We start from the raw sequence: 14,736 nt of genomic DNA, 5'->3' as shown, positions 1-14,736 counted from the left end.
CAAACAGAAAAACATTGAAATATGCACTGAAAATTTTCCATCCATCCATTACCTGTGCCCCCTTATCCCGTGCAGGGTTTTGGGTTTCTGGAGCCAATCCCAGCTGACACTGGAAGGTCATCAGTTCATCAGGTAGAGATAAACAACCATCCACACTTATATTCACACCTCCAGGCAATTTAGTGTAACCTAACCTGCGTGTCTGTGGGCTGTGGCAGGAAGAGGTGCTGCTAAATATTTTCTCTATAGATATTTTTGGATAATATAAGAATTCCACATAATCGCCTATACTCTCAGCAGACTCCTGCCTTTGGTATATTGTGTTATAGGTACATTAGCTTTTGCAGGGGATGCGGTGAAAACGTGTTAGATATTGATTCATGTTGAAAAAAAGGAGAAATCATTTTAGACCATGGAGCCTGTCTGGTGCATGGTTTGAAACTAGTTTATTTGCTTATTTGGTTGTAGCATGAAGTTATTATGATCAGAGGGGTAGACAGAGAGGGAGAAGCCATGATGACAATCCAACCTAGAAAACAACAATGGGAACGTTGAGCCAGAGAGTTGAGACGTGAACTAACTTCATCTCTCAACCTGTAATCGCTGGAAATCAGCCTCTGAACCGTGCACCAAAAGTCTTACCTCTGTTATCATTGATGCCAGTCACAAGTTTGAAAATGACAGGGGGATGCTGAAGAAAGAATAAACCCGAACTCGAGTGTGGGGCAGATGGAGCAACAACTGCAGGTGTTGAGCTGCTTGAAGCTTTAATTCAGCTAACACCTGTAATGCAAGCAACCCTGAAAACATCACTTTGTTAGATGATGGAGCTGGATGGAGCTGCCTCACGTCGTGTCACAGCCTTGTACCAGTTTGGTTTTCACATCTGATCGGTCCTGTACAGTACAGTGTACAAGTACAGTCTCGGAGCATTGTAGCGAAAAATTATTTTTATTGGCAAAAGCCCACTGACAGGCACGTCTCCTTTTCCTTTAAATATTCATATACTCAGTAATTAATAGTATGTCACAACAGTGCTGTGCTAATTTGAGAGGAATACTGATATGAAAAATTGAACAGCTGGGTTTTAATTTCACTCGGTGGTCCTGCTCCTATCTGCAGGAGCTGAGACGAGTATGCATTCATTCTTTGATGACTAAAGGCAATGAGCTCCATTGTAACACATCTAGGTGGTAGGCAGTGAATATATAATTGCTTAAAGAAAGAGTACACATTCCATGCTTTACAGGGAGGTGGGAGGCACAAAGCACTCAGGTTTCCTTTTGTTAAAACTGAAATCATTGTGCCATTGTGATTTAATGTAAAAAAATTGCACTGAGCTAGATGATAATAATGTGGTCACGCACTTGTACTCTGATTAGTTTTCTTTAGGTAACCATTTCATAGTGCGTTGCAGGCACAAAGTGAATAACACTTGAGTTTCTCCATACGCCTGCTCCCATCAGCTACTTCTTCTGTGGAGGGGAGCAGGAAGCAGTGATTAGAGTAAAAGCCTTTCCATCTGCAACCTCCACAAGAGTCCCACGGTGCTCGTGAGCAAGCGCAGAAAGCACAAATCAACACCCATTGATGAATCCTCTGTAATCAGGTGGAACAAATCAAGAACTGGATGTGCTCTTGTTGCATGAACTGACGAATTGTTTCTACTTGCGTTGGGTTTCTTCAACATACCACAATTTGAGCAGCCAACAAACAACATAAAAAAAGCACATTCAATAACATAACATAACAAAAATCAATTCTATTTAGAATCTACCACTACCCGTTATAAAATATCATAAATGTGTTGGTGGTCAAAAGGTGTTGTTTCCTTTCTGCCTCTCCATACTCAGTGTTAACACAAGATGGCACTACAGCCTCAAGAAGTATGATGTCTTTTCGTTAGGCTGGAAACAGTGCAGCAGTGGAGATGGTTTGTTAAAATGGTCATTCTTACTTGCTTCATCACAAATTCATCACAGAATTCAGCTGTGTTTATCTTTGGGTTCTTCATGGGTATGAAACAGCAGGAACACAACAAACACAGTGCTGTCACACGCGGTAGGAAAGACGGGCAACACTGTTATATTTTTACTCTGTGATTTCATTGTTGTGTTCTGTTTATGTCTGGCCATCCTGGGAGACGGATCCCTCCTCTGTGGCTCTTCCTGGGGTTTCTTCCATTGTTCTGTTTTGATTGTGTTTTTTATATTTCATTTTTCCAGGGAGTGTTTTCTTGCTCAAATAGAGGGTCTAGGGACAGAGGGTGCCATTCACTGTACAGATCGTGAAGCCCACTAAGACAATGTGAATGTGATTCTGAATTATATCAACCAAACTGACATGTTACTGTAATAATGTGATACTGATTAAGATTAATACGTCTATTAAGATATGAAGATACAGAGACAACATACTGACCAAACAGACATAGGGGCTGGTTTTCACAAACATCTGGACTGCTGGTGCACTCCTGTCTTCGTTGGATCACACCTGTTTAGAAGTACTGTACAAGAACAACAGAGGTGCATTGTTTCACATTGTAAGCTGACCTAGAGAGCATTAAAGCCACTGGCCATTTCACATCCGTGTTAACACTGATGTTGTGACAGCAATTAAGACGGGGCAGAATGATGAGCTGTTATGAGACAGCGTATTGCATCCGCGGGAGTACATGAAGCCCTCAGATAGACATCATTCCCCATGACTGAGCTGCTTGTCAACCCTCAAGGAGAGCTGAGGTTGCTAATGCACACACTCCAGTGCCCTGAGAGACCTGCTCAGCAAGACTGGCTGGAAAAACCCTCATGGAATCTGCAGGAAAGAAAATGATCTCTGACACTAATTTAGTTCTAACAGGAGATCTCCTCTTAAAATACAGAATAAAAGATGTAAATGTGTTGCATGGGACAACGCTAACATCAAATTCCTGGCAGTAACAGAGATACAGAGTGTCAGGTTTTCTGTTTGAAGAGGGAATCCCAAGAGGGTTTCTGCAGCTTTGACAAGTGCCTAAAAGGTTCGCTGAAAACACTCACCTCTCACAATCAAATATTCCCAACTCTTTTTCTCTGAACGACTTAAACCCATAAAAGGATTAAATTCACTCAAGAGACAAAAGTCAAATGCTCTCTCCTGGCGGGTCACAATTCGGAGCTTAAAACATCCCAAAATGTATCAATTTTGTTCGAGTTAAGAAATAAAATGTTGCTTCCAGTGGTGAAATATGTAACCTGATCCTGGACTTAACATACTGCACTACAAGTAAAAGTCCTGCATTCACAACCTTTAATTAAAAGAATGCATAAGGCAAAAAGTATTTTCAGCAAAATAGTTAAGTATCAAAAGTTCAAACTCATTGTGCTGATAACAGTATGTCTGTGTTTTGCTATTATATCTGATGTTTTTGAATAATGTCAGTCAATATTACTGCAGTGGCTGTTAAAGGCTGTGTTCATTTTAACTGCTTAGACAGCAATACATCATATTCTATAAGATTGTACTATGTTTGTAGCTCAGAAAAACAGCCCATTTTCAGCTTTGTAATTTAAGAGGGTTTATAGTTTGTGTGATTAAGAAGTAGGAGAATTTCTCAAAACTTAAGGGGGACAAATCATTCTTCAGTTTCTCACATTTGCATCAGAAAATTTGGAGATACATATTTTTCACTGGACGGGAAAGGTATGACAAATTGTAATCAGAAAATAAACTAGTAACTAAAGCTGTCAGACACATGTAGTGGAGTAAAAAAGTACAATATATTCATCTCTGACATGTAGTGGAGTAGAGGTATTAAGTTGCAAATTGGAAATACTTGTAAGAAGAATCATCAAGTCACCTCACTTCACATGTATTAAGGAAGGAAGAAGGATTAAGGAAGTACATCTGTTATTGCTCCTTTCTTACCTCAGTGCTTTCACTTGTGTAACTTGAAGCTGTTTCACAGACAAGTTGTTGGCCTCACATGCACACACTGTATGTGTATAGACTGTTTATCAGTTGTTGTTCAGTTGTTTTTGTCATCAGGAAAGAAAACCGGGCACACGATCAATCAAATTTGTATCCATCCATTATTCAGAAGCCAAAGCATAATGATTTCATCTTCTGATTATTTTTAATAATGTACTTGAATTCCCTAACCTCCGGCCCAACCTGTGATCTAACACGGCATTGGTAGGTAGTGATTAGCATAATTCAATACAAATTATTCATCATAAGTCCCTTTATCAGATGTTAAACCAAAGAAACTGAAAACTGAAAAACAATCTGATGTCAAATGTATATGCGTAGACTGTAATGGCAAACCCTGAGGCCTACTGTTTAGTGTTATTACATATATATTTCACTTTTAGCATATCAGAGAAAGTGGAAAGAAACTTCTCAAACTACATTATATTAAACTTTTTTTGATAGTTCAGCTGGAAACAGTTGTTCCAATACTTTGTTGGTAATCTAATCTCTGTAATGTGGTTTTAATGCCTCGTTTTCTTTTATAGAAATGCCTAATGTGTAATCCAATAGTAGATTAGGCAATAAATTCAATTATATTCTTCTTCTACCCCACAAAAACATGCATGCTGTAGCCTACTATAACACAGCACGACTACTGAACGTGAAACAAGTTCCACTTCTAAATTAGTTTTAATTACAAACCCCTAAATTAAATTTCTGTACACTACGTGCTGAGGGAACATTGCAGGCTTGAGTGACTTCCGGTACAATCTTCATCAACTGAAACAAAATCATTTCTTAATAAGAAAAACTAATCCATCACACTTCTGCTCTAAACGTGGCCCCAGGTTTTGGAGATATTTCCATCGCATATAAAAGTATCTTCGTAGGAAGTGAAGTGCTGTACTTTGGCCGACAGGGCGTTGAAAGCAGCTCAGGCAAAAGCATGCTGTCTTAATGAGACTCTTACTGTGAGTAAGATACACTTCTCACTGCTCACACTCATTCGACAGGTTCATTCTGTAGTAACGTGGAGTGCGGGGGAACATTTCAAATTCATAATGCTTTATTTAATAGATCATCGACAAACCAATACATTACAATACATTCTTCTTCATGCTTTGTAAAACTAAGACAAAATGTGTACGTACAAAAGGTCAGTATTAAAGAATAAGTTCACCCAAACATGAAAATTCATGCTGCCTACTCATCCCCATGCCGATGGCAAGTTGGGAAGTTTTGAAGTCCACAAAACAAAAACATGGCTCCATACAGCTCAACTGGAGAAATCCAAATCTCCAGAATTTCAAAAGATATTATTGACAGCCTCTTAACCCTAAAGCCAAAAATCTTCACTGTAGCCTCTAAGCTAAAAGTGTATTTAGCAGACACCCTGTCTGAAGTGGAAGCACAAGCTCAGCAGCACGTTTATGGTGTAAATATTGTAAAACTTGGATAACACCAACTGAGCTCTAGGGAGCCATTTCATGTTGTTTTTTCAGGTTTATGTTTTTACAAGTCCCTATCTACTTTGACACCGTTTTGCTTTGAAGCGCCAGAAATGTTTTGTGGACTACAAAACTTCACCTGACTTTCCATCGTTTTGGGGGTGAGGATAATGACTTTTAAAGAATTTTCATTTTGGGGTGAATCTATCCTTTAAATTGATCATGTTACTCACATACATTTAGGGACAAACCTTCTGACGCTCAACACATTAAGATAATTCCCAAGCTTCAGTGATGGAGACACCAAGCAGCAACCGAAAGGCTAAAATAAGTTGCATAAAATGTTTGAGTTTCAGTGTCCTTTCGAACGTGAACTTGAATGCACCACGACACTGAACTCTATTCAGACAAAGATGACATGCGCATCGCCAAGGTGAATCCATAATATACTGAGAGGAAGATCAAGATCTTAACATCTCAAAATAAACAACTGCGGCCTCAGAAGTCACCCAAGTTATCTCTCTGCTGCCACAAATGCTCTGACCTTTCTACACCGTGGCTGCTTAATTACTTTTCTCCTTGCATAAACTGAAATGCTGTGACTTAAAGGTTAACTTCTCCCAGCTGCTATATGCCAAGGTCTTCATCGCATGGTTCAAATTGAGGTAGATGGCCTCAATCCTTCAAAGTGCTTGTAATTGGAAAGTGACGTTAGTTCACAAATGTCTCGTATGAATAGGAGCCTAAATATCAGGTTCTTGTGATGAACTAATTGACTAACCTCAAACGTCTGAAGCGAAATGTATCGACCCCAGCAACAAACCTAGGCGCACAACAGCCGACACTGATAAAAGAGATTATACAACTGTACGCAGAATAATGGAAGACATTTCTGGGGCACAGACAAGGTTGATAGCTATAACTATAAAACAACTAAAAGAGACCGTCTCTGACAGGAAATCAAATCTTGTGTTCTTGAGTAAAACAAAAAAAATCCAATAACTTATAAACTGAGCCTGTGTTCTAGATAACTGAACACTGCTTTTAAACTGAAAATGTCATAAAAAGGAAATAAAAATGAAACAAATATACAATAATCAATATAACTCAATAGTCAATATAACTCCAAGTCTGATGATGTAGACTGTACAGGGGTTATTTCAAATACTTGCCATGATAGCCCATCTTAGTATCAACCATTGCATTGTAACCCATATGTCCCATTACTTTATCTCTTACCCATGATACTTTATGTAGAAATTTCAATAACTTGCCTTCAGTTAAACAGCCCAGCCAGTACAATGTAGGACGGCACAGAGATCACTGAGCGCGTCCTTCAGCTGCCATCGTCCTAAGCCATGCTCAGCAGTGTACAGGTGGAGGATACACTGGAGGAACGCTCGTGGACGCTATTGTTATTGTCCGTAATTCCTGACACAAACTGTGTCCTCGAAGCGTTGCAGCACCCGAGGGTGTCGGCCAGTTCTGGGCAGAGTGCCATGGTCAACCTCTGGAGGACGAGCTGGAACTTCCTGCGGAAACTTCGGTTTATCCAGAAGTAGAAGATGCAGTTGAGGAAACCGTTGGCGGTCGGCAGCCACACCACCACAAACTCAACCCACTCTGGTACGCTGCTGCCTGAGACTGCTGTGGGAAGAACACATAAATATATATAAATATATTAGTTTTCATCGTCATTAAATAAATTGGTTTGAGTCTTTTTTTCCCAGCTTCTAAAATGTAAATTATTTAACACGTTTTTAAGGACACCATCTTGGGTTTTGGGAAACACCAAATCACATATTTTACCATTTTCTGATATTTTGTAGACCAAACATTAATCTATTAATCGACAGATTAATCAACACTGAAAATAACTGTTAGTTGCAGCCCGAATATAACACAAGACAGCGGCTTCTAAATGAGAAAAGTGGTCGGCCTTTTGTTGACCTCAAGTGTGTAAGTGTCAATACTCTAACTATGGCTGCTTTATGATCATATAAATCAATACATTTACTTTAAACCATAGATGAGAATGTAATCCATCAACTGATAATAAAAAAAAATAAAATCACCCTTCGAGATGTGAGATTTTCCCCCGAGAGCCATTAAATGAAGCCATCAACTTAACATTTATAGTCTTGATGTAAAAGTACAAAATTAGCTGATAGATTTGGTGAAGAGGGGGTGACCACTTTACAGTGAGGCTCACAAGCATTTGCAGAGCAGCAGCACACTTTGAAGTTTCAGTTAAGACTGTCAGCTTCATATTGCGGGGATTTTCATCCATATCAGATTAATTACAGCCCTCTTTGGAAAAAGGTCTTTACGTCCAAAAATATTCAGCTGTGACTCTATCGTTCAGTCTTGATTACTCCAAGACAGCACATGGTTGGGGTAAATGAGAAAAAGTCAAAAAAGGTTTGAGTCATAAAACTGGCATTTAATCAATATATTCATGCCCAGAATCAGATAAATGACTTTGACAGCCAGTTCTCCCAGCACAGCTCTAACTGTAATCAATGAAGAGGGAGCACTAAGTCCTCAATTTAAGATTCAAATACCTACTTATGTGCTCTTTTGCCACCTTTGAAACTATAAATCTGACTTAAGCTTAAAAAGTACCCATATATCAGAAAAAGCCCAGGTTTGGGTGAGCAGGTGTCCCACTTTATGTGGTACTGCACAGCACTTTTTTCCCCATGTCCCCGTGCCCCACATATTGAGAAGTTGTCCCACATTTTCACTGGCTACAGTCATACCGCTGCAGGCAGCGAGACAGAGCCGTGCTTTCCACAAATCTGGTTTTAATCCAAAGGTTTTGAAGAGAAAAGAAAGAAGGCTTTCATTTTGCAGATGTGTTTTGTTTTAATGTCCATCTGTACCTTTGCTGCATTCTCTATGCCCTGAAGTGGCATATGATTGAATCTAGTATCTAACACACCGTGCAGCCCTTCCAATGATGCAGGTCAGCAGACTGTGGTGGTAAGTTAGAACTTGTCATTCCTCCCACACACCAATTACAAAAAAAAAAAGTCACATGGTGGTACAAAAGCACTACTGAATCACTCACAGCACAAAGCACAGGTCACTGGCTAAGGTGCAGAATGGAAATGTATTTTTTAGGTTAACTGAACATTAGATCAAATATCGATATATATCAGGTCCCACATTGTCCCACAGAAACACAACGGTTTGTCCAGTGTTGGTTTGTTGGGTCACCCTCACCCTGGAACTATGACTTATGTCCACATGTGACTCAAAACAGCTTAAAGTTAAAAGTCATATACAAGTATGCATGCTTCTCCAGTCATTGTAAGTTCAGCTGCGTCTAGCCTCATTCTGTAAACATTATTTCAGATATTCCATGACAGTTAATGCCACCTAATCCAGATAGACTACACATCAACAGGATGCATTAGCTAAATTATTCTCTAGATCATAAACAGATTTAACTTTCTCAGATGATTCTGAGCTCGTTGCTGGAAAAGAAACACACAAGGTCAATTCTGGAGCCGTCAGTGGAATTAGTGATGTTTTCTTTTTGCATGGGTTTGTATTCAGATGGAGTCTTGAAAAAGGTGAATGCCAGTGTCTTCATTTCCAGTGACCAAGTTCAATTATTTGAGCAGCTGTGTCAAGAGGAGCCAAAATCTGGTAAAAAGAGCAGAGTGGAGCCAAAGAAGATGTTTCCGCTGAGAACCATCCAGATACAAACTGTTGCCATGATGTTAGTGAGCTACACTCAGCAAGAAAGCCTGTGAAATCAATCCCTCCATCCACTCACTATCTGTATATTCCACCATTGTCCACAGTGATAAATGGGCTGCTATATACTAGAAGCTATTTTTCAATAAGAGAGTCACCAACATATTGACTGAAGGAAAAAACAACCCTATAAATCTCGGTATAGATCAAATTATAAGGCTTTGCAGATATAGTGTTGTGTGGAGTCGTGGGCAAACGACTTCAATTTTAATAGTCAAGCTGTACATCACACAAGACCGATTAGTTTGCTCGCACAAGTCCACTGTTTCTGAATTTCCATGTTGTGAAACGTAATGACTCGTTTTACCTTAAAATAATGCCAATAATGTCAAAGTCACTCCTGGACTGTGTACAGAAAGCTGAAAAGCTGATGTTTTTTCTTTTGTTGGGGTTAATTTATTTAAAAAATGCAACTATAAATATATGTATAGAATATATGAATGTAGACAGGCATATATAATAGGGCTGGGCATCACCAGGGGCATCACCAGGTACCTCGCGATACGACACTATCACGATATTTTGCCCTCGATAATGATAATATCATGATACAGCGATTCTGCGATAATCAATATATTGCAACAAATTTCATCCATGGTACGTCACGATATCTGTGTCACTGAAGAAATACAGAATTTATTGACTGCACTGAATCCATGTCACAGGAATTACAAAACATTGTCAATCAATTTCACATGAATGTCAGCTAAGTAAAACAAAGTGTATGCTGCACAGTGGCTCCTCTTAATACACACACTGACCGCAACTTAAATGTTATTAATATCGATATTTGGCACCAGTGTATCGATAACGTACGAGACGAAATATTGCGATATATCATAGTATCGATATTTTGGTACACCCCTAATATATAAGCAATTTGCTTCTGCCAGAGTCTGTTCAGTCACTTAATACACAGACTGTTGTTTATTCTGTCTATACTGGGGGGTTTTTTTTAAAACTATTTATTGTTTAATGTTGGATGACTGAATGAAAATACAACTACTACTAGAAGCATAAATAAACCCATCTGTAGATTAGCAGGCCCTGTCCATCCCCCACCCAGCACTTTGTATACTATATTCCACTGCTTACCATTGTAGATCATAGTCGCCATGCAGGGGGTCCAACAGGTGTAGTAGGCTGCCATCACGGGCACCAGCACCCTGGATGCCACATTGTGTCTGCTGCTCCGCGCACACGCGTATTTACGCAGTTTGAGCCTCTGTCTCTTGGCAGCGCACCACACTCTCAGGTTGGCGTATGTCATGATGATGGAGCAGGGGAAAAATATAAAGCACGTCAGGCTCAGGGAGTAGCCGACGTTTGTGGAGTAGGACGGATTGCAGACAAGTGACGCCGTAGAGAAATTAACCTCGATGATGCCACCCGGAAATGATATCGGTGACAGTAGAAAGGGGGGGAAGCACCAGGCGAAGGCGATCAGCAGCAGCGTCCGTTTTCTTGTCATCAGAGACGAGTACTGCAGCGGGTAAAACACCGCAATGTACCTCTCCAGGCTTATCGTGGCCAGCGTGTACATGCAGGTGGAGTAGACGGTGGCATTGCAAAAGGCCACGACATGACACAGAGCATCTGGCCCTTCAGTGTAGTCCTTTAGCAGACTCACCCACAGATTCAAGGGCATGACCAGCAGTCCGAAGGCAGAGTCTGCAGCAGTGAGAGAGAGGAGAAAGTACCGAGAGTTTCTTGACCAACCGGCCACGGACGAAGTTATAACCAGGAGAACTGCAACATTTCCCAAAGTGATCATCACTCCCAGAACGATGATTATGCTTACTTTGAGGGAGCGGTGGGTCAGCTCCTGCAGCCTCTCAGGGTCAGCAGCTGACAGGTTGGAGTCGCCAGGAGTTGAGGAGTTAAGTGTTGAGTACATTTTTCCCCTCAGAGTGGCAGAAGCGCAACCAAAACACAAGACACGTGGGCCATTAAAGCGAGCAAAACAAACAAACAAAAAAAATAGGTATGAGGATGTGTGGCTGTGTTTGGAAGCAGCATGCCCCTCAGCTCAACAATCAGCAGCACACCTGGTGCAATTAATGTGGGCAGGTACCAACCTGATGTCTCTGCAGACATCTGACACACCAAGACATCAAATCAGCTGTTGATGCATCTAACTCATTTGTAAATTGTGTAAATTGTATAATTATTTTATCAAATATGTACTAGTTCATTGTGTTGCTGCAATATGATGCTGTCTTGCCATATGCTTTATGTTTTAAAACTTCAAAATACTCCAAAATATGATTTTGCACAAGTGCTGTTTTGATTGAATTATTTCAGGAAACTGAGGGATAATGTGTTTCATCCAAGGTAAAGCCTTTGTAAAAAGGTAAACCAGAGCATCAATTGGAAACTGTACTTGAGAACGTTATCGTAGCTTTCAGATAACCTCCCCATTCACACTCACATTCAGCAAATGTACATTTATCTATATATTTCTTTCTCATGCATATATTTATGAATCCACATGTCTGTGCTGTATATGCTAATGTGTTCTGCATGTGCTTGTGTTCTTGTATGTGCACATTGTGCTTTTGATATGCATCAGATTTTTCTGTAGCAGGAAATATTAAGCAGGAGGGGCTCACAGTCGACATTTTCTCATGGAGAGGCTGAGACACTTTGAAGGTTTTGTATAAAGGATATATTTTTAGTTATATTTTTATACAATATTCAAATGCCATCAGTAGATTAAAAGATAAATTCACCCAAAAATGGAAATTAAGTCATTATCTCCTCACCCTCATACCGGCGGTAAGTTGGTGAAGTTTCTTAGTCAACAAAACATTTTTGGAGCTTTACAGCAAAACAGTGTTCTCTTAAACAACCAAAGTAGATGGAGACTTGTTTTAAAATATAAAACAAGGGGGGAAATATATGAAATGGTCCAAACATCTTGTCCAGTGTTATCCAAGACTCTGTGAATGCACAGAGATCCCATTTTGATAGGGAAAGAAATTTTTTACGACAAGCATGTGCATCTACTTCAGACAGGTGTGGGCTAACGCTTTTAGTTTAGCAGCCACAATGAAGACGTCCTCTCTAAAAAGGGAGTTGGATTACGCCAGATTAGCTATATGGAGCCATTTTTCGTCTACTTGAGTTGTTTAGGAGAATGCTGCAACGCTGTTCTGCTGCGAAGCTCTTCACCCAACTTTCTTCTGCATATGTAAGGATTTTTAGATATGAGAATCAAGTCTACTCATGAAGGTTTTATCTATTATCAGATTGCACATAGGGGCTAGACTAAAGCACACTAAACCACAGAATCAATATGTAGAAGCTGACCTGTATGCTCTCTCTGTCGCTTTATTAATTACAATTAGCGAGACAGTTTCAGCCCCACAGGGCTTTCATCACTTCCAGTCGGGTTGTCTCACTAATTATAATTAATAAAGGTGTGATGTGAGTGTAAAGTGTGGCCTCTGCAGTGCTTAATATTATGAACTAAGTGTATAAAGTATTTCTCATGAATAATTCAAATCACAGACACACTGCATTAAAAAAAAAAAAACTTGTAAATTCCTATTTTGTTTAAAATTATGCTGTGGCTACGTATCAGGTGGCAGCAAATAAAAATGCAACTTGCCATTCCCTCGAGCTTCAGGTTTGCAGGGCAGCCCGTCATGACAGCTTCCATTGCCAACAGTAACAATGAGTCAGTCAACAGTCCATCACTATTAAGGTTCCACAAAAGATGTACGCTCAGTCTCAGCCTCGGAAGCCTGACATCTTACAACCAATCGTGGTCCAGTTTCCACCATCAAACGCCATCAGTGTCAGGCTTTCCCTCACCTCTCGTTCCAGTGACAAGCATAAGTGTTTTTGTCTGCACTGCTGAGTGCTAGCTGCTAGCCTCCCTCCTAAAGTCAAAAAAAGAACTACATGACACAAGGGCAAAGAAAAGGGCAGGACAGATTGTGACTGACCTTTCCAACTCAGGTAACCATCTGTTTCAGAGGTATTCTTCTGTGTGACAGTCAGTCCATTAAACAGCATATACCAAAACACTCAGCCACTTTCCTGCATCCCCAAGGACACTCTTACCTCCTATGAGTTATTATGTCTGTAGCAGACAAACAACCCCACATGTCTTATTATCCTCCATTCAGTGTCAGAAGAAGCCATGGGATCTTTTACTTAAAGCTGCAATGAGTAGGAATTGGAATTCCACCACCAGGGGAATAATCGGAATTTGTCAAGAAACTAAAGCTGGCACCTAAATGTAGTGGAGTAAAAAGGGCATTTCCTTCTAAAATGTGATGGAGTGCAAGTATAAAGTAATAAAAAATGGAAAGACTTGAACGCGCAATACGTAACGAGGAGGCTCTTTATCAAAGCAAAACAAAATACTTTTTGCCAAGTCTTTTTGCCGATATTGATAAATTTGAGAAAAGTACCTCAAAATCTTCACTTTAAGTGCAGTATCTTAATAAATGTGCTGACTTACATTTTACCACTGCTCCATTTACATGAAGAAGAAGACGATTCCAACTGTTAACATCACAGCATATAAATGGATCCTATGCCCTTGGAATCTAGCTTTTGTGGAAATAATTAGGACATTACTTTATTATGTGTTCATCACCAGAATGACCAAACATGGTTTTACATTGTGCAGAAAACATGTAGACCAATGAAAACCTTCGAATTCGGCTCATTAAAAATATTCAAGTCCGTGGCGACCTCCCCAGAGTCCTACAGCAGCTTCAAAGTCATCAACATGATTTCCCAAGAATCCACCAATAAAATGAATGTTTTAGCAGCGATGCAGCAGCTGCCACAGTGTGCCGTGGGAGGAAATTAACCAAAAGTATACAACACAGACTGGACTGTAAACATACATGTATATGCAGTATATGGCCCAAAGACACACAGCATCTCTGCGCTGCTACCATGGCCCAGATCCCCCAGAGGATAACTGACAGCTATCTGCTTTTGATATATGTGTTTCCCGCTGTCCTAATGAGCAGATTCCTCTTGGTGATTTCGAAAATGAGGCCTAGAGGAGGGGGTTGAACTCAAGCTCTCGGGTTAATATTCTCAGTCTCCCTCCCCTGGTTGCAGTCCGTCATGTTCATTGCACAGTCGATTGCATGTTCCTTACCTGATTCTGTCTCATTTTGAGAGGATGTGGAAGCACCAGACAGTTACAGATATAGCACAAGATGCTACATATAGCCTATTTGACCTATATAGCCTATTTTTTCCAGGATGTAAATACCAGCTCCATTTGTTTGGAATGTACTTACTTCCCATACGGTTTATCAGCCCATGTCACATAAAATCCAGTGTTATATTTTTACAGAGTAACCTACGGCAGGTTTTGAAAAAAACAAACAAGAGGGGGACTCTGTGACATTTTTCTTCTACTCTCAGTTCATTCACAAATCCAACTGCTTTGGGAGTATTTATATGTGGCTCAAATCACGAGATATTTTCATGTGACAGAGTTCAAGTGTTTGTGCGTGCCTTTCTGTGCTGAGTCTACATGTGTGGGCGCGTGCACACACACACACACACACACACACACACACACAAGCAG

The 14,736-nt window shown here is 40.1% G+C and overlaps 1 protein-coding gene across 1 annotated transcript; it reads right to left on the bottom strand.

Moving 5' to 3' along the window:
• Positions 1-4,995: 4,995 nt before the first annotated feature.
• Positions 4,996-11,261, bottom strand: LOC115579904 (histamine H2 receptor). Its single transcript, XM_030413616.1, has 2 exons — positions 10,263-11,261; positions 4,996-7,046 (listed from the first exon to the last, which is right to left on the bottom strand). The coding sequence occupies exons 1-2, from the start codon at positions 11,062-11,064 to the stop codon at positions 6,751-6,753; spliced, it is 1,098 nt and encodes a 365-aa protein (XP_030269476.1). The 5' UTR covers positions 11,065-11,261; the 3' UTR covers positions 4,996-6,750.
• Positions 11,262-14,736: the final 3,475 nt, after the last annotated feature.

Source organism: Sparus aurata, chromosome 4, assembly GCF_900880675.1.
Source record: "Sparus aurata chromosome 4, fSpaAur1.1, whole genome shotgun sequence".
Taxonomy (NCBI): domain Eukaryota; kingdom Metazoa; phylum Chordata; class Actinopteri; order Spariformes; family Sparidae; genus Sparus; species Sparus aurata.
Note: the sequence above shows the minus strand (reverse complement) of the source record. Positions and strands in the feature narration are given on the sequence as shown.